General features: G+C 41.4%; 1 protein-coding gene across 2 annotated transcripts in view; it reads right to left on the bottom strand.

Moving 5' to 3' along the window:
* Positions 1-21,308, bottom strand: part of ttyh2 (tweety family member 2) — a 114,290-nt gene that overhangs the window by 77,623 nt on the left and 15,359 nt on the right. The window contains exon 2 of one of the 2 annotated variants that reach the window (XM_080208821.1): positions 7,529-7,701. The exons of the other annotated variant lie outside the window; for it this stretch is intronic. Coding sequence (XP_080064947.1) covers positions 7,529-7,701 — 173 coding nt within the window. The remainder of the gene's footprint in view (positions 1-7,528; positions 7,702-21,308) is intronic. 2 annotated transcript variants of the gene reach the window in all.

Raw genomic sequence — 21,308 nt, 5'->3', positions numbered from 1 at the left:
GCTCAATGATCCAAGATAATAACAGGTCTTTACTATTCCAGGCATTTTGAAGTTATTCTACAGGATGCACAATAAAGCAAATGCATCTTCAGAGAGAGAGGGCACATTGTAAGATTTGAATCTTTCCTTCCCAAGTGTAATTACTCCAGACAGTACAGTCTATTATCTGAATGGAGTAAAACCAAGTCCCACAGCAAAGAAGTATTTTTATTCATCTGAACTCCTACTGTGCTCACATCTGTCCTATTTAGGTTCATATATCTCATTACTAGATCTCTTGAATGATTGTATATATGATGTGGGTATGCCGGCGTTGGACTGGCGTAAACACAGTAAAAAGTCTGACAACACCAGGTTTTAGTCCAACCGATTTATTTGATAATAGACTCACAAGCTTTCAGGGTTAGCCCCTTCATCAGGTGAATGGAGAGTTCTGGCCTCAGACAATTTAACATCCAGAGACTGTTCCCTCCCTGTTGGCGAACACTTCAGTGGTCACGGGCATTCCGCCTCTGACCTTCGGGTAAGCAATCTCCAAGGCGGCCTTCACGACACACGACAGCGCAGAGTCGCTGAACAGAGACTGATAGCCAAGTTCCGCACACATGAGGACGGTCTCAACAGGGATCTTGGGTTCATGTCGCACTATCTGTAACCCCTGTGACTTGCCTGGGTTTTCAAAACCTCACTTACTGTACTGTCTGGAGACAATACACATCTCTTTAACCTGTGATCAGTGCTCCTTCCGCTCACATTGTCGGCCACTTTAAGACTTGAACAGCAGGTTAGGTGTAAGGATTCGCAATCTAATCAGTAATCTCTAAACTGTCTGTGCTTTATATGCTCTGTCTGAGGCCAGAACTCTCCATTCACCTGACGAAGGGGCTAACCCCGAAAGCTTGTGAGTCTATTATCAAAAAAATCGGTTGGACTAAAACCTGGTGTCGTCAGATTTTTTACTGTGATTGTACATAGACAGTCCAAAAAACACCTTTTTTTTTTACAGTAAATAGGGATGCTGTTACAATTTACAGTGACTAAATGAAAAGGGAATTTGAAGGACAAAGTGCTGATTTTTTTTTAAAACGAGGACTTCTAGCCCTGCATTCTGCCAATTACTCAGAATGGAGATGAGTAATCATACATATTTATTTCTTCATGCATTCAATTTTCAACCGGATAAAATATAAGAAGATGGCATATAAAATGTACCAACTGGAAGTAGATATTTGCTAAATTAGCAATGCTGAGGAGAGGGAATAGAGTTTCCCCAATAGACACGACTACATTGAGGAACACAGGAATAGCAGCAGGCCAATTTTATTGTTTAATTTTATTAGATTCACAATTAGGCTTCCGTTAACACTGCAGTGAAGTTACTGTGAAAATCTCTTAGTCGCCTGTTTGGGTAGATTGAGGGAGAATTTAGCATGGCCATTGCACCAAACCAGCATGTCTTTCAGACTGTGGGAGGAAACAGGAGCACCCGGAGGAAACCCACGCAGACACGGGGAGAATGTGCAGACTCCTCACAGGCAGTGATGAAGCCAGGAATCGAACCTGTGTCCTTGGCACTGTGAGGCAGCCATGCTAAACACTGTGCCACTTATGTTCCACCATTTAGTCTGACTAATCTGTGATCTAACTTCACATACCCATCTTTGCCAATATCTCTTGGTACCCTTGGTTATCAGAAGTCTATAGATCTCAGATTTAAAATTAGCAACTGTGAACTGGTGCAACAACAATAACCTCTTTCTCAATGTAAGTAAAGCAAAGGAGATAGTCATCGGCTTTGGGAAGCATAATGGAGGACATGCTTCTGTCTATTTTAATGGGGATGATGTGGAAATAGTTAGGAGCTACTAATTTCTAGGTGTCCAGATCACCAACCTGGTCCCTCTACGATGATGCTATAGTTAAGAAAGCCCCCCATCGCCTCTACTTTCTCAGGAGACTAAGGAAATTTGGCATATTCGCTACAACTGTCACCAGCATTTATAGATGCACAAGAGAAAGCATTCTTTCTGGTTGGCTTGGTATGGCTCTTGCTCTGTCCAAGACCACAAGAAACTACAGAGGGTCCTGAACGACACCATGTACATCATGCAAATCAGCCTTCCATTGTTCTTACCGCTGCCTTGGAAAAGCAGCCAGCACAATCAAGGACCCCACATACCCCACACATATTTTCTTCCACCTTCTTCCGTTAGGAAAAAGAAACAAAAATCTGAGGTCATGTATCTACTGAGTCAAGAACAGCTTCTTCCCTGCTGCCATCAGACTTTTGAATGGACCTACCCTATATTAAGTTGATCTTTCTCTATGCCCTATGACTGTAACACTATATTCTGCACCCTCTCCTTTCCTTCTCTACAAATGGTATGCTTTGCCTGTTTAGCAAGAAACAATACTTTTCACTGTATAATAATACATGTGACAATAATAAATCAAATCAAACATTTACGATCCTTGACTTACATTTCCAAACTTCACTGACGAAAAGCTCGGCACTAATTCTTTTCGGCCCTAGTTCAAGATTCCCAACTAGCAGAAATAGCTTATTTACATCTGTTCCTCTTAATTTCTTAAGACTTTGATTAAATCATCTTTAATGTCCCACATTCAAGGAACTACAACCCAAGCCACTATAATTGCTCCTTGTAAATTAACCTAAGGAGTCACGTTATCCTGAACACAGAACCCTACAGTATAGAAGGGGGCCATTGAGTCTGCACCGACTCTCCAACAGAGCATCTTACCCAGGCCCTATACCCAAAACCCCACATATTTACCCGATCGTTGTCCTAATCTCCACATCTTGGGATACCAAGGGGCAATTCTGCATGACCAATCCACTTAACTTGCACACCTTTCAGAGTGTGGGAGGAAATTGGGAGCACCCGGAGGAACCCCATGTAGACACGGGGAGGGTATGCAAAGTCAGGATATGATCTGGCTAAGCAGTTCTGTTGGAGAGTCAGAATTGAACCTGGGTCCCTGGCCCTGTGAGGCAGCAGTGCTCACCACTATGCCACCAGTAAATCTATGCTGCACAATCTTCAAGGCCCAAGACCAATATTATCCTCAAGGTGAAATGCCCCGAACTGAACACAATACTCCAGGGGTCGTTCAACCAGGCTAATGTGTGGATGCAGCATGACTTCTCACCTGTGTTCTCATCCTGTTGGTAATAAGGTCAGCACTCAATGAGCTTTTTTGCTTATTTTTGCTTGTCCATAACTTCTAATCCCAACCTTAGAGTATTGATGCTTGGAAAATTGACCTTCTATTCATTCCACCGATACAGCTACTGTATCTAGGTAAATAGCCACCAATCCAGGAATAGCCAAACCAGTGTGAGAATGTCATGCTGGCCAAGAACCCAGGAATTCAGAACGTTTGGGCTTAGATATTAGCCGAAGTAACATCTTAAAATGCTCCAGTGTGGAAAATACCATGAAAAATAAAACTCAATCTGAATAAGGAGATGCAAAAAAAAGTGACAAATTGAAAATAGCAATAGATTGTAGATCCTCAAAAGAAAGTAAAGATGATTAATCTCAACAATAGGAGAAAAGTTCAGGAGATTTCAGTACCAATCCTAATGGGGGAAATCATAATTTATGGAACCACAGCTTAAAAAAAATTCTAAAAACCAACATAATTTTTAAGAAATATTGAAGAATGGGTCTCAATTCTGACCAATGTGGATCTTTTCACCAAATTAAAACAATCAAAAAAGGTGGAAGCAATTGGGTTTGTTGTGAACAAGATCCTACAACTTCTGTAGTATCAAATCTAAAAACAAAAGTTAGGAACTAAACATCAGCCAGAAAGTCACAAGATAAAATTAAGTTTGGCTGTGTACTGAGGGCACATGGTCACAAGAATTGAAATTCCGAGGAGATTCAATTTATTAATGTTGTAAATGCCTAACACTTCTCCGATATGAGGTTGAAAATAATGTCTCTTTTGTTAGTCAACAGGAATTCTTCTCCAACCAAATTACTCAATTTTACACAAATCCTGTGCATTCTAAATGGTTGCTGCTGACCTGACTATTCTACCAAACAGGCAATATTGCAAAGTGTTTCACTCGACAGTTCAGTGGCTAAATCACGTAGTGCCATAATATAAAAGTGTGAAATTACCAGGAGCAATTCTACATCTCGTTGGTTCCCCAGTAGGCAAAGAGCACAAATAGCAACGGTAGACTGTCCGGCCCCCTTGAACCTGCTCTGCTATACAATAAGATCATGGTCAATTGGATTGTCGCCTTTACTTTCTTGTTGCTTCCCACGAACCTCGATTTCCATGTCAATCAAAAATCTATCCCACTCAACTTTGAAAATGTTTAATGACCCAGTCCCCACTGCTTGCTGGGGAAGAGAAGACATTCCTCCTCATCTCAGCCTATGCTCAGCAACTCCATTCTCAATTAATGATCTCTAGCTGAAAGTGAACACGAGTGCAATCAAATTGTATTTTGCTGTGATAACTCTGTGATTATACTGCCTCTTAAAAGTAGGATTGCAATTAAATGGTCACTTAAGCAGGAGAATAAGTGTAGATATCCCATGTGGGATTATACGTTCAAACACTACCGTCAGATTAGGAGTGAAGGAAGAAAAACTGGTTAATCGAGGCACCGAGGGAATTAACAATCATCTCTCATCACCTTTTAATATTTCTTATAAAACATTTTCCAATGTAGATTAAACAATGTCCTTCTGTGGGGGTCTGTGTCTCGCTACCATGTTAAAGCAACACTGACTTAAGGGTCCAGCCTGAATTTTCAGCTGCTTCACCAGTGACCTTCCCTCCAGCATAAGGTGAGAAGTGGTGATGTTTACTGATAATTGCACAGGAGCAATAACATTTGCAACTCCTCAGATATGGAATAGCCTATTCCCGCATACAAGACGTCGACAACATCCAGGCTTGAAAGACTGCAAGTAATATTCGCATTTCATAATTTCCAGACACTGGCCATCGCCAACAAGAGAGAATTAAACTATTTTCTCATGACAATTAAATGGCACTTCCTTTGCTGAATGCCCCACCATCAACATCCTGTGGGTTACCACTGCCCAGAAACTGAGCTGGACCAGCCATACAAATAGGTCAGAGGCTGAGGGTTCTGCGTTGAGCAACTCACCTCCTGACTCTCCAAAGCCTATTGGCCATTTGCAACTAGAAAGCAGAAGTGCAGTGGAATAATCTCCACTTGCCTGGATGAGTGCACTCGAATATTCAAGGAAGTCAATGCCATCCAAGGCAAAAAACCCGAGATTGGCATCACATCAACATTCACTCTCGCTACCACTGACGCACAGTGTAGTGTGTACCATCTGCAAGATACGCTGCAGCAACTCACCAAGGCTCCTTCAACAGCACCTTCCAAACTCGGACCACCATCACCTAGAAAAACAGGGGCAGAAAGGCTTACAGGAACAGCACCAGCTGCACGTTCCCTTGCAAGCTACTCACCATCCTGACTTGGAAATATATCGCAATTCTTTCAGTGTCGCAGATCAAACTCCTGGACTCCCTAACAGCACTGTGGGTGTAGGTATGTCATATAGACTGCAGTGCTTCAAGGAGGCAGTTCACCACCACCTTCTCGCGGGGAAGTGGGGAATGCCAGAGAACAATAAAGAAATGAGAATATATTTCCAAGTCAGGATCGTCTAATACTGGTATTCCCATGGGCCTTCACGGTATCCAGTGTTCTCAGCTACTTCTTGAAGCACAGATGTGAATCAAGTTGGCTGAAGACTGGCACCTGTAATGTTGGAAAACTCAGGAGGCCAACATGGATCATCCATCTTGGCACTTCTGGCTGGTGGTAGCTGCAAATGCTTCAACCTTTTCTTTTGTGCTCTCACACTGGGCTCCACTGTCATTGACACTGAGGATGTTCATGGAGTCTCCTCCTCATGTTGTTTAATTGCCCAGCATCATTCACAACTTGACGTGGAGGTTTTGATCTGGTTTGCCTGGTGCTGCTTTTCTACACTCTCAAAAGTGATGATTAAATTTTCTCTTGTTGGAGATGGTCATTGCCATGGTGGTTCATCACCTGCTACAGGTCTAGTCTGGCAGATGTGTTCTTCAGGATTTGTCCAGCTCGGTCAGTACTGGTGCCATTGAACCACTAAGTGATGGACATTGAAGTCCCATACTCAGCACATTCCTCCAACTGATGGTCAGCATGGGCAGTAGGCTGTTTCCAAGCCTGTGCTTGACCTGATACAATGAAACAACATGGGATACGGAGCCAATGCTGAACTATCACCGATGACACGTGGGTTTGTCTAGATGGTGCAGCCAGGGCCATTATAGAATTCATGCCACACTATTACTGGACTAGTCTGTGGAATCTCTCTTCCAATTTTAGCACAAGTTTCCAGTATGTGGAATGCTGCAATACTGACTGGGTTGGATATGCCTTTGTCTTCAGAGTCCAGTACCTAGGTCAATGCTTGGTAGCATCAAGCCATTTTACTCTTTATTACAGTTTTTCATATTGGCTTTCTAGGCCATTTCAGAGAGCATTAAATCTGATTTACTCACATAAAAATGTTAAATTATTTTAATGACAATGCATAAATCTGATTTAATCCAAGAAGGAACATTTGCATAAACAACAGGACACAACATTTTGACTCCAACGGAAGTCTTATTACATTAATTCAAACACAACAAAACTTCTGCTCATGGGAAGTGAAGATGATGACTGAAATTATAGAACTAACTGTGCAGCACTTTGAGTCAACATAAAAGATGTGCAAAGTATTATATGAATGTATTTTTTCCTCCACCCTACATTGTACCGTGTAGATGTAAATAAAAGAAACCTCTTGCTGGATTCTTATTGCAATCGCATCCATTGTTCTTCGCTTTCAGGCAATGCTAAATAATTCTCTCCCATTCCCTGGCTCTATTCCATTAGTTTATTTAAAAGTGAAAGTTTATTTATTAGTCACAAGTAAGAATTACATTAACAGTGCAATGGAGTGAAATTCCCCTAGTTGTCACACTCTGGTACCTGTTAATCAGCCTTCGATGCAACCTCCCAACAATCAGTTTCCTCCCTTCCCAGACCATACTACATGCTGCTACCCATCAGCATCACCATACAGAGTACTTATTCCCTCTCTCTCTCTCCATTCATAACCTTGGATATTAGGTTTTGGATCCTAAAGTGCATTTACCCACAGGGAGCTTTAATTGAAGTTTTAATTGAAACTTAGTGGAAGCACACAACTTTGAACAATCATTTTCCACATAACCAATTTACCTTGACAGATTCATAGGCAACAATATCATTGCCATCTCATCAAATGCACAGTTCAATGTTAAGCTGAATTTTAGTGTGTGGATGTAAACTGGCAGGAGTATTGTCACTGTGAAGATTTATTGATTGAGCTTGACAGGTCACAGGGAAGAGGAAAATGCATCTCACATCATGGCCTGCAGGACAATCCCCTCTTTTCATTTCAACTTCCATATTTTTACTCACCAGCAGATAAGGCCAGCAGTCACGGATGTCCACATGACACAACACGAATGCGGCCTCTTGATTTCCTCATCGTCAGTTCGCTTACAGCAGCAGAGGCATAACAAGTAAATGGAAATGAAAATCAAATTGAGGGCCAAGAAGACGGCAGCAATTGCAGCCAAAAACATCAGGGCCTGAGGAAATAGAAAGAAAGACAACACTTAAAAAAGAAAAGCTGGGAGAGATGTGTTTGCCACTTACATCACAGCAATAATGACTCCAGTGTTTTCAACTATCAATTAATAAATGCAAAGGTTCATCAATTTGCTAATTTTCAGACTCTAACATAAGGACACAGATTACTCAGCTGACTGGTGTTAGTCAGTTGGAGCTACATAACTCTACTTGTGATAGACTGTTTGAACCAACCTGGCAGTTCTGCTATATAACTAGACTTGGAACATATACCAAGAGTTGTGATCATTACTTCCTTTTACGGCAGTCACAATATAAAACAATACTGTTCTCACAATGACACCAATTGAGGGACTCCCCGAGATGAGAGTTTTGGAAAGTGAGCAATCTGCCAAGAGCTTTATGATGAAGCAAGTGCCTTTTAAAGGGATCTACTATAAACCGACTGGGCATAACCTAACCAGGTTGCCATGTCTACAAGAGGCAAAAAATTGGGTTAGCGCCCAGTTTCTCACCTTGCAGGGGAGAGAGAGAGAGAGAGAGAGATCCAGGGTGGCGAGGGGGAGTGACAGATCTCCTAGTATAATATACAGCATACTGGGAGATCATGGCACCTGTGCAATTGCACCCCTACAGCTCAGCAGCTGGCTTCACAGGTGAGATATGGTTCTGCCCTCACCCCACTGGCAAGATTCACATTACGGCTTCTGTATTGCACAGTGCTGTAAATTCCCATTATTTACCTCGCTGGAAAAACTGGCAAGAAAACCTACCATTTTCTCGCCCACTAACGCTTCAAACTTATTTGGAAAAATACCACCCGCTGTGTTTATCTCAAGTTAGGGCCTGAGCTTTCTGTGGTTAACAGTGAATTTCACCTGCAAATGTGTTTTACTTCATTGTAACTTCCTTCCTCATTAGGTAAAGCCTCAAAACTGCTGATCATTTTGAAGACTAATTTCACCAAATAAAAAGGGATTTCATTTTAATGGCTGAAACCATTACAATTAAAACAGAGTCATTAATCAGTAGAAAAGAAATCTGAGGGATGGATGCATGCAAGAAGATAAAAGTTGAGTAACTGAGCAAGAAAATAGTAGATGAAGTACAACATGAGGCAATTCACATTGGGATTCACTTTTTTTTAAATGGTGAGAAACTATGAAATGATGGTTTTCAGAAGAATCTCAATGCTTTTGTACATAAGACACAAAATGTAAACATGCAAATACAGCAGGAATTAGGAAGAGAAATGGTATGTTGGTCTTCATTGCAAGGGAGCTGGGGTATAAGGGGAAGTAAGTCTTGCGGCAATTTTAGAGAGCTTTGGTGAGATGGTACCTGAAATATCGTGCAGCCTTTTATCTGCATACCAAAGGATATACTTGCCTTGAGGGCATGCAGTGAAGGTTCACTGGATTGATTCCCAACATGAGAAGACTAAACAAAGAACAAAGAACAAAGAACAACCCAGCACGGGAAACAGGCCCTTCGGCCCAAAAAGCCCGCGCCGCCGCATCACCCTACACCTATTCTACCCTGCGTATCTACAAATAGAACCCCTGACTTAGCCAGATTCAGGGGAGAATAGTGTCAATTTGGTAAAACCAATCAGCCTAAGAGCACATCTTTGGGGTGTGGGAGGAAACCGGAGCGCCCGGAGGAAACCCACGCATCCACAGGGAGAATGCACAAACTCCCACAGACACAGGCCCAAATCCATGTATCTGCACAGCTAGCAGTGCTAGTCACCGAGCTGTTGCGGCGCCCGTCTACCGGTCCAGGATCAAGCACACACACACCGACACGAAGTACTAGGCCACTCCCGGAACCTCCAGGAGCAGCCCACGCACGACCCACCGTGTGCATGCCCCTCGTTTGACAACGAGGTGGACCTCCACCTGCGGAGTGAAAAGACAAAAACGTTAATCACAAGCCTGCCTTTCCGGTATCTCCCGAGGTTCTAACCCTTATTCAATAACCCCTACCATAACCCTCCATCCTCGTTTCACTCACGTGCCTATCTAACTGAACCTTAAACGAGTCCAACGTTCCCAGCTCCACCACCCCACTCGGTAGCGCGTTCCATACCCCCACTACTCTCTGCGTAAAGAACCTTCCTCTCATATCCAAATTATACCTCCCCCCCCTCACCCTTAAATCATGTCCTCTTGTATTCGATGAGATGAGAAGTCACTTCTAAAATTCTTTAATTATATCCCTCTGTTCTGAATTGTCCCCCAAGAGAGAAATATTTATTTCATGGTGACCTGTTCAAGCCCCTTCATTTAAACACTCTGTCAAGTCACACCATAACCCTTCAACTCATGTATTTGTGCCATCTCAGCATTACTCAATCCTTTCAATCGCTACTTCATTGCACACCACTGTATATAGTCTGAAAGAGAGGGGTAGGGGAGGTGGAGAGAGAGAGTGGAAGGGTGAAAAAGGCTGCATAAGACTGAACACACTACTGAAACAGTGATTGGTATAACCAAAGAAATATTTTGTCAAATACTTCAGCCATGATCTTATTGAATGGCGGGGCAGGCTCGAAGGGCTAGACGGCCTACTCCTGCTCCTATTTCTTATGTTCTTATGCTTGAAAAAAAAGCCCAAGTTCCTATTTGACTTTTCTGCCAACTTTTAATGGCTTATGTAGCTTCATCCTTTAATTACCTGTCTTGTGGCTCAATTTTATTATATGCCTATTTACCATTGTAATGTCCAAAGCATGGGTACTAGCCCTCAATCAGTTGTGCTTTTAGTTTGTTTGATACAGTAAAAGCCTTAAAACGTGAAACATTGTTGTGTGGCTGTCACTGGAAATTCAATTTTTTTTTGAAAGGTATTGGTCTCTATGGGAATTGTAACAACATCTAGAATAATGCAGGCAAGGCAGCCATGATTAACATGAAACCTGACAGGCTGACCATTATGTGGGAATGCCGGCGTTGGACTGGCGTAAACACAGTAAAAAGTCTGACAACACCAGGTTTTAGTCCAACCGATTTATTTGATAATACTCACAAGCTTTCGAGGGGACTGCCTCTTCGTCAGGTGAATGGAGGCAGTCCCCTCAAAAGCTTGAGAGTATTATCAAATAAATCGGTTGGACTAAAACCTGGTGTTGTCAGACTTTTTACCAGGCTGAACATTGACATAGCTTCCTTAGAAGAGATTAGGCTCATTGTGAACAGTCTCCTAAAAGAAAAACATTACAACATTCATCTGGCAAGGGAAGAGTTCAGAGTAAATGGATGAGCAAGATATAGACTTTGCTGAAAGGAACACTCTCAATGACCCACCCCCAATCATGAACTACGCGCAGAGCTTCAAGTTTTTAGGTGTTCAGACCACCAACGTATCCTTGTCCCTCCACTCTGACGCTACAGTTAAGAAAGCCCACCAATACTTCTACTTTCTCAAGAGGATAAGAAAATTTGGCATGTCCCCTTACGACTCTCACCAACTTTTAAAGATGCACCGTAGGAAGCATTCTTTCTAATTGCATCACAGGTTGCTTTGGCTCCTGCTCTGTCCAAGACCTCAAGAAACAACAGAGTCGTGAATAAGCCCAATCCATCATGCAAACCAGCCACCCATCTATTGACTCTGTCTACACTTCCCGCTACGTCGGCAAAGCAGCCAGCGTAATTAAGGACCCCATGCACCCCTGACAGTATCTCTTCCACCTTCTTCCTTTGGGAAAAAGGTACAAAAGTCTGAGGTCATGTACCAACCATCTCAAGAACAGCTTCTTCCCTGCTGCTGTCAGACTTTTGAATGGACTTACCTTGCATTAAGTTGATCTCTCTCCACACCCTAGCTACGGCTGTAACACTACATTCTGCATTCTCTCCTTTCCTTCTCTATGAACAGTATGCTTTGTCTGTACAGCGCACAAGAAACAATACTATTCACTGTACATTAATACATGTGAAAATAATAAAATCAAATCAAAATCAAGTAGTTAAAGAATGTTGTTCATTTACAACAACAATTTTTGTCTCCACTTGTGAATAATCATGCAATCTACCTCAGAGCTTTGGGATTCAAGTCAGTCTTAAATCAACACAATCTGGATTTAAACTGAATTTAACCCAAAAAAACAAAAATTGGTCACAACAGTTCCAGGTTAAATTCTGAAGAAAAAAATAGCAGGTTTTTGCAACATCACCACTCAAGCTGCATAACAGTCTGACACTTTGTTATCATGCCTTTGTTATCTACAGTAAGAAGTCTCACAATGCCAGGTTAAAGTCCAACAGGTTTATTTGGTAGCACAAGCCACAAGTTTTCGAAGCGCTGCTCCTTGGGCAGGTGAGTAGGAGTTCTGTTCACAAGCAGACACAAAAATATAAAGACACAAACCCAATTTACAGAATAACGATTGGAATTCGAGTCTTTACAGCTAATCAAGTCTTAAAAGGTATCTACCACAGGAGAAGTGTAGAACAAAAATTCAAAAATAAGTGCCCCCACCCAGCCTCAAAGCTCAGCAGTGACTTATACTGCATCACTGCATCCTTTGACTTGCTCCTAACTCAGGTGGCATTGGTGCTTTTTTAAAAAATGGATGTTGTGAAATAATGGTGTCAAATATTTTGCAATGTTATTTTAGAAGGTCAAAAGGCGACTGTTACAAAGCAGGCATTTTATTCAATTAAATATTCTACAAGCTGATAAATAAAAGTATATTGCACCCAAAAGGAAACTGACTAGACTACTATATAAAAAAAGCACATTTCACTGCACTTATTAAAACTTTCAAGACTGTTCAACAAAAATAGTCTCCATCAGCCGACACTCGTCATTTCTAGATTGAAACCTTTGAAGATTTACGGTCATTTGCTCCCAAGGTACTGACAAATGCAAAGCGATCACTTCCTTTCAGTTGTTATCCACACCACCCAGCACCAGCATTAAAGCCACAGCAACTGATTTAGATTTCCCTTTTCCACCTTACGCAACAGTCACATTGCTCACAAAATCTGGAGGGGGGACAAGGAAGAAAGAGAAAGCAAAGAGGAGACCTCCAATTCGAGTGAGCTGAGCAAAATAATTTGAAACTCAAATTTTCAAAAATGTATTTTAAAAGCAATATATTTTGCCCATCCTTCAAGGCACAATATCTCCAATGCCATCTGTCCAGAACTTTGCTTCATTGCATATTATTCTATGCTTTCTTACAATGTCAGGACTTTCTACTTAACTCTCAGCGTACAAAGAGTGAAGCAAGAAAAACATGTATTGGTTTTTATATGGAATTCCAATCTGTGCACTTGTCCCCTCCAAGAATTCACAAATCTGAACTCTACTGCTGTATATATTTAATTGTTACATAACATAATTTCTCTCTCTACACCCTAGCTATGACTGTAACACTACATTTCGCACCCTCTTCTTTCCTGCTCCCCTGTTTATTCTATGATTGTGTGCTTTGTTATTATTATTTATTAGTCCCAAATAGGCATACATTAACTCTACAATAAAGTTACTCTGAAAAGCCTCGAGTCATCACACTTCGGCACCCATTTGGGTACACCAAGGGCAAATTTAGCACAGCCAATGCACCTAACCACCTCATCTTTGAACAGTGGGAGGAAGCCAGAGCACCCAGAGGAAACCCACACAGACACAGGGAGAACATGCAAACTCCACACAGACAACGATTCAAGCCGGGAATCAAACTTGGGTCATAGAAACATAAAAACGTAGAAGAAAGGAGCAAGAGGCGGCCGTTTGGCTCTTTCAGCCTGTTTCACCATTCATTATGATCACAGCTGATCATCCAACTCAATAGCCAAGGTTCCTGGTGCTGTGAGGCAGCAGTACTAACCACTGTGCCACACAAGAAACAATACTTTTCACTGTATACCAACACATGTACAATAATAAATCAAATAAGAGAAATCAAGAATGAGGAAAGACATTCCTCTCATTGAATTTCACCTCTCAACTCATGGATCACAATTGCTTCTTGATTTCAAACCATTTCAACACATCATCTACTTTCAGTAGCAATTTAGTTTTTGCCCTGCAAGATTTAATCTTAGTATTAACACAAGAAAGGAAATTCTGTAGAAAAAAAAGTGGACTCCACAAAGGAAGATGAATTTGGATACGCAGGCTTAGATGAAAATACAGAATAGTACTTTTATTATATATTTTGAAAATTAACAGCCAAGAAAACAACCCAAGCACCTGAAAAGACAGAGTTAAGGATAAACAACAAGCAACAATTCTCTTGCACATTTCATGGGCACCACTATCACAGGCTCACCAATAAATACTGTCCAACATAGGTTCAAAACTAAACATGAACTGGTGTTTACTGTTGTAACTCCAGTCACTCACCTGCCACTGCAATTGTGCCATAATAAAAATTGTTGGGAGCTAACAGAGGAACAGTTATGATCTGGCTTTCAGCGTGACTTCAGATAGTGCTTGATTGCTGGCCTCAGTTTTCAGCCAGTCATCTGTGCATAACTCATTGCGCTGCTATCCTCATTCCACACCGAAACTGGAATTAACAATTGGTGCTTGATGTAGGATTAAGAACCCTCAGAGCCATAAAAATGATCCAAGGTGCACTCGCCATATCCACAATGTTAGAATGGCACAGCATCAAAGCTGAAGCACACATTTTTAAATTAATTTTTTAGTGTATTCTTAAAGTTACAAAGCCAATGCTCAGCCAAATCCATTACGTGGTTTGCTCCAATACCAAATTCCAATTGAATCCAATTCAAAGTCCCCATAAAAAGGGCAAACAAGATCCAAGATGACAAAATGAGGCATTGCACTCCATCTTAGGCTTGATTTTAGCCAAAAGGTCTGGAAAGGTGATGCACACATATTGGGATTGGGTGTGATAAATTTCAGGATGCGTTTCCCCATCACAAATCAGGGAGAAATCTTTCTAAGCCAATATGCCATCACATTTAAAGAATGTGGCAATTTCACTTGTTAGTAACTTGACATTAAATTGATTTTGCTGATTGCCACAAGTGTAGGTTATCTGCATCTCACTCAAGAGTATTAATTGTAATTATTTTGTAAAAAATATTGTACTGGGAATAAATAACGCACCAATGATGAAACTTCATTCCCCAGCCTGACTCATTGGCAGCTTGTTCCCCAGCAGCCTTCAATCCATTCTGGCTAATGAGCCAATTGCAAATCTGAGAAGAAAGGTCACTGCCAAATTAACCTTCGAGTTGCTGCTCCCTCTGGATTTTTACACCATCAAAGGTTCGCTGGATAAACAGATTTTGTTTGATAAGCGAGGGTAACTAGGTCAAGTAAAAATGTGTACAACCAATTAGCAACAAAGCCAGTTGTAGCAGCAAAACAAAGAGGCCAGCATGCTGGAATATACAAGCAGCAAAAAAAAAAATCAGGATCAATGATTACCCACGTGCTGTGAGGTTCCAACCCAGATCCAGTCACGACCTCATATTTGATGTTTCGAAGGAAAAAAAATTCAAAACCTTCAAAATATTCTTCAGCAGTATGGGGCACAGGGGCGGGGATGGGGCAACAGTTAATTCCCATTCAGCACTTAATTGGTTAAAATTAAATGTAATTACTTTGTCCACAGCCAGGATAAACCAGTCCCCGGGTCATCTTTTTCCCCATTCTAATGCTCCAGAAATGCAGATAGACAATCATCCAATGGGAAAATTTAGAATTTGTGGCCATTAACTTGTAATCAAATACTTTTCCAAACAAGGCACTTTGCTCAAACAAAAACAGATTTCTAGCGCAAAGGAAATTCTGTATGCCAAAGCTGCTCGGTCTAAAAAAAATCAAATCCCTCGGATAAGAGGCAAAGATCCAGGAAAGAAACAAATGGTATAATATCAACTCCCCACCCCCCCACTAACCCCCACAGAGTAAAAATACGTGGCTGTGAAGTTACACTAAAAAACACAATATATTAGGACATTATTTATGCTAACATAATTTAAGGTGGACAACTAGTTTAACAGCTATTTCCTTCCTGGTCAGCTTTGGCTAGCCTTTACATCTTTCCCTTCATGGTACAACACTTGTGTGTCTCAATGCACGACATTTCATCTGTCAAGCCTGATCAGCATTCTTCACTGCTCTTGCCTGTTCAGTGTTAACTCGATATGAAGGTTTAAAATGAAGGTTCCTGAATAACATGAATAAATTATTTTTACATTCATTAAAGCTTCCAGTGAAGTCAAGGAAATGGGGAGACAATTATCCCCAAACTGGCATTGGAATGGCTTTTTCAAATTGAGAGAGATGGAATACATTTCCGCAACAGCTTTTTAATGCACACTTCAGCACCAAAGTGACTAAGGCTGTATGGTGTTATGACATAACAATGCCAGTATTCAAAGCTCTAAAAGTCCTCAAAATAGGCAAATGCTGAAAGGGAAGAGCTGTGTGGGGGGCTGCACTCACAGTAGAGTGCCTTCCAGAACTACAACCACCTTTTAAAACGTGAAAATTTAAAGCTTCGCCACTGGAAAGCTTTGCCATTGGAAAGCTTTGTAAATAAGCAGTTGGCAAAATAAATGGAGTTCAGTCAGGCAGGCAGAGTGAAACACAAGAACCTTTTACTGTAGATTTATGCTGGTTAAGCAATAATATTAAACTATCGCAGTCTCATTTGCTATACTGCTGACCCGTTCAGCCCCAGGAGATCCAAGCTTCAATGTTTTGGCCGAAAACTTTCCAGCCTTTCACTTGAATGGAGATTTCAGTGACTTGCTAGCCACAGAATGCTGGAAAATTCTGGCCCTTGACTGTGTTATGTCGATATCACCCGGAGCAGGATTAAGTTCACTAATAAAGAAACAGAATGTCCACTCCACTGCTATGCAGGCAGAAAGAGTAAATGCATGAAATCAGGCAATAACAGTATAGTGTTTAGGTTATAATGGCCCCTTGTTGAAACAACTATTTCCATAACTAGAACAAATCAGGAGATTTAGACCATGACTCGCAAGATGTAACAGAATTTACTGCAGTCACATTTTGTGGATAGTCTCGTATGAGTTTTTAAAATTTCAGTTATGGGATGTGGGCATCACTGGCTAGGTCAGCATTTATTGGTCATCCCTAATTGCCCTCCAAAAGATGGTGAATTGCTTTCTTGAACCGCTCCATTCCTTATGGTGCAGGTACCCCCACTGTGCTGTTGGGGAGGGAATTCCAGGATTTTAACAAAGTGACAGTGAAGGAACGGTGATATAGTGAGTGGCTTGGGGAAAGGGATGGTGGTGGTGATGGCGTTCCTATATATCTGCTGCCTTTGTCCTCCTAGATGGAAGCAGTTGTGGATTTGGAGGGTGCTATCTAAGGAGCCTTGGTGATTTCCTCGCAGATGGTACACATGGCTGCCACTGCCCATCAGTGGTGGGGGCAGTGAATGTTTGTGGATGGGGTGTCAATCAAGCAAACTGTTTTGTGTCCAACCGAGTTGATTCAAGTTATAGTTATTCATTCCCAATCCTCTAACAAAGTCACCCAAGCCAGTTGCTGGAGCAGTCTTGCCAGAGTTTCTTCTGTCCAAGAGAATTTTCTACCTTTGTTAGTTGTTGACCAGTGATTGGGAACTCTGTTTCAGGATTTTATAGGATGCAAACTTGTATGCTTCACCCTGACAAATCTTTTAATTCTACTTGCTTAAAAGCTACTTCCTTCCCTCAACCGAAAGGCACTGATTCAAGCTGGAGTACAATTCCCAATTCGACAGCTATCCCTCACACACAGACATAGAAGTGAGGTTATTTTATCATGAACTGCATTAGAACTAAGCTGGATCAGGTGTAACATTCACAGAAACAATCCAGAAAAATGTCTCAGTGCAGCAGTTTAAGAGCAAAAAACTCAGCTGATTTACACATTTCCTTTGTGTTACTGAGGGCACCAAGAGTGACTGCAGCACCTGCAGCAAGATGTCAAAAATTGTACATTTACTATACCTAGATGGAGAGGATTGTCACCTTTGAAGAGGCAAGAGATAGTTTGCAGCGAGTAATTCGATTTTCAAACCCATCAAAAATGCTTGGCCTCAATTTAGGAAAAGAAATTTGAATGCAAAATACATTCTTTAAGAACTTGTGGATTTAAATTCCAGTACCAAAAAGTCTAGATTTGCTCTATGTTTTCACTAAAAAACCTCAAAAGGAGACTAGACATCAATATTTCTTTTGATCAATGCCTTACCCAGAAAACACGTTTTAGATTTTGTGCAAAGTGAGTGCTTCATAAATAATGTGGTATCTAAAGAGCAATGCACAAAGTCACAGGGGATTACAGAAAGAGCAATTAAGATTTTATACAGTAGTTCAACTATGTGTGTGATGTTGAATCTTGATGGGTTTTAAAAAGAGTTTGAAGGCAATCTATGCCAGACATGCAGCACTTTGACACCATGCTAACTGCATTTATGTAACACCGGATTAATAGGCTCACTAGTGCTAAAATCCAATGAAATAATTAACTCAACCTTAGAAACTAAGAAATACACAACTTGGCAATAATTTGCAACATCATGGCCAGCTGAGGATGGTCTAAGATAAATAAAACTAAATTATTTCCATCTCCAACTCAACAAGACATTGGCATTGCTGCTTTTATAATAGGTTATATCCAAATTTATTGTTAAGTACCTTCAATATTCTCGACATTGTTTCTCAGCCAAGAAGCATTTGGCAAGGATAATTATCAGGAACCCTTCTCCTGTTGCCAGCCCTCCCTTATCCAGCAGTAAATGGTCATTCACACCACCACATATTCATTAAAGTTTATTTATTATTGTCACGAGTAGGCTTATAGTAACACTGCAATAAAATTACTGCTGTAATACCACAGTTGCCACATTCCAGCACCTGTTCAAATATGCTGAGGGAGAACTCAGCACGGCCAATGCACCTAACCAGCATGTCTTTCGGACTGTGGGAGGAAACCGGAGCACCCGGAAGAAACACACGCAGACACGGGGAGAATGTGCAAACTCCGCACAGTGACCTAAGTTGTGATTTGTACCCAGATCCCTGGTGCTGAGAGGCAATACTGCTAACCATTGTATCGGCCTATTAACTCAAGTTATGATATATACTGTTCCTTTAAGAAGAACACAAAAATAGAAGAAGGAGTGGACCATCGGGCTGTTCTTGGATTTTGGCTCCACTTACCTGCACACTTTCAGAATTCGCCCTTGTATTACTCTAATTCTTTTATTTCAAATGCCACAAAATCCAGACTGGGGCTGACAAGTGGCAGATAACATGCACGCTACATAAGTGCCATTACCAATAAGAGACACTCTAACCACTGCCCCTTGACATTCAATGGTATCAGCATCACTGAATCCCCCACTATCAACATTCTTGGGGTTACCACTGACCAGAAACTCAACTTGACTAACCACATAAACAGTGTCTACAAGAGCAGGTCAGAGGCTTAGAATACTGCGGCGAGTAACTCATCTCCAAACTCCCAGAGCCTATCCACCACCTACAAGGCACAAGTCACAAGTCACGAGTGTGACTGAATACTCCCCACTTGTCTGGATGGATGAAGCTCCAACAACACTCAGGACAAAATTGCGCACTTGATTGGCATCACATCTAAAAACATTCAATCCCTCTACCATCAATACTCAGTTGCAGCAGCAGATGCACCACAGCAATTCACCAGAGATCCTTAGATAGCACCTCCAAACCCACAACCGCTTCCATCTAGAAGGACAACAGCAACAGCTACATGGGAACACCATCACTTGCAAGTTCCCCTCCAAGCCACTCACCAATCTGACTTGGAAACATATCGCCGTTCCTTCGCATTGAGTCAAAATCCTGGAATTCCCTAACAGCTTTCTGGGTCAACCCATTGAACATGGACTGCAGCGATTCAAGAAGGCAGCTCACCATCACCTTCTCAAGGGCAATTAGGGGTGGGCAATAAATGCTGGCCTAGCCAGCGACATCCATGTCCTACAAACGAATAAAATAAAAATCATGACTAGTTTGGGTAAAGAGGTGTTTTGAGGTCGAACAGAACAAGTAATATCACGCTGCTTAAACTGGCACTTTAACGATATTTCAAATAAATAATAGCAAAGTACTGCAGATGTTGGAAATCTGAAATTAAAAAATACTTCAAAACTCTGGAAATTTACATAAAGAGAAACATTTAAAAAAGTTACACCATTCAAGCACAAACTAGAGAAAATCAGATTCCGTTACAGACAGACAACCTCACGAAGGGGCCTTCTCAACTGAGAACTGAAGGCCATCAACAAATATTCAGCTTCCACCACCTTATTATTGAGACACCGGCATTTACTGACTTAATACTGAGCCAGTCCACGGACAGTACTGACGATGCTTAGGATTACACTAACTTAAAATCTAAAAAATTTAAGATCAAAAGCCAAATTCTGCAGATGCTGGAAATCCGAAACAAAAACAGCAAATCTCTTCCAGGAATGCCAAGCTTGAAGAAGCTTCGCTCTTCTCTCTGGCGAGATTTCCGTTTGTTTCTTCTTGCCTTGTTCACCTCCATTGTTTTCTATTTCCCTTCTCGGGTATTACTCTGTGCTCCACCCTGTCAGAGACATTCTCTTTTCTTTCGTTCTGTTCCCGCTCTCTTTCCACTGGCTTGAAACAAATGGCGTTTCTATCTTTCCTCAGTCCTGAAGGGTCAATGACCTGATCGTTTCTCTCCACTAAAAAACTGCCTGCCCAGCTGCGTATTTTCTGTTTTCATTTTTAAACTTTCAAGACAATTAACAAAAGGGCCAGAGGTGAAATGAGGAAAGAAACATTTACAGAGATTCAGTAATAACTTTCATAGAAACACAGAAAATAGAAGCAGGCCATTCGGCCCTCTGCACCTGCTCCTATTCATAGCTCATCATCCAACTCAATAACCTGATCCTGCCTTTCTCCAATATCATTTAATCCCCTTTACCTCAAATGCTACACCTAACTGCTTCTTGAAAACATTCAATATTTTAGCCTCAACTACTTTCTGTGGTAGCGAATTCCATAGGCTGACCACTCTCTGGCTGAAGAAATTTATCCTCATCTGTGTCCTAGGCCCTGTATCCTCACATTGTGACATCTGGTTCTAGACACCACCCCCCATTGGAGATATCCTTCTTGCAACTTCCCTGTCTAGTCCTCTTAGAGTTTATAGGTTTTTATGCAATCCCCGCGCCCATTCTTCTCAACTCCAGTGAATATAATCCCAAACAACTCAAATCTCTCCTCATGTGTCAGTCCCATCATCTCAGGAATCAATCTGGTAAACCTTCTCTGCACACGCTCTAGAGCAAGAACATCCTTCCTTAGATAAGGAGGCCAAAACTGCACATAATATTCCATGTGTGGTCTCACCAACTCCCCCCCCACCCCATGCCAACATTATGGTTAAGAAAGCCCATCAACACCTCTACTTTCTCAGAAGACTAAGGAATTTTGGCATGTCAACTATGACTCTCACCAACTTTTACAGATGCACCATAGAAAGCATTTTTTCTGGTTGTATCACAGCTTGGTATGATTTCTGCTCTGCTCAACACCGCAAGGAACTACAAAAAGTTGTGAATGTA

Source organism: Carcharhinus amblyrhynchos, chromosome 21 (assembly GCF_965287045.1).
Source record: "Carcharhinus amblyrhynchos chromosome 21, sCarAmb.v2.hapA, whole genome shotgun sequence".
Lineage (NCBI taxonomy): Eukaryota > Metazoa > Chordata > Chondrichthyes > Carcharhiniformes > Carcharhinidae > Carcharhinus > Carcharhinus amblyrhynchos.
This window is presented reverse-complemented; position numbering and strand designations above follow the sequence as displayed.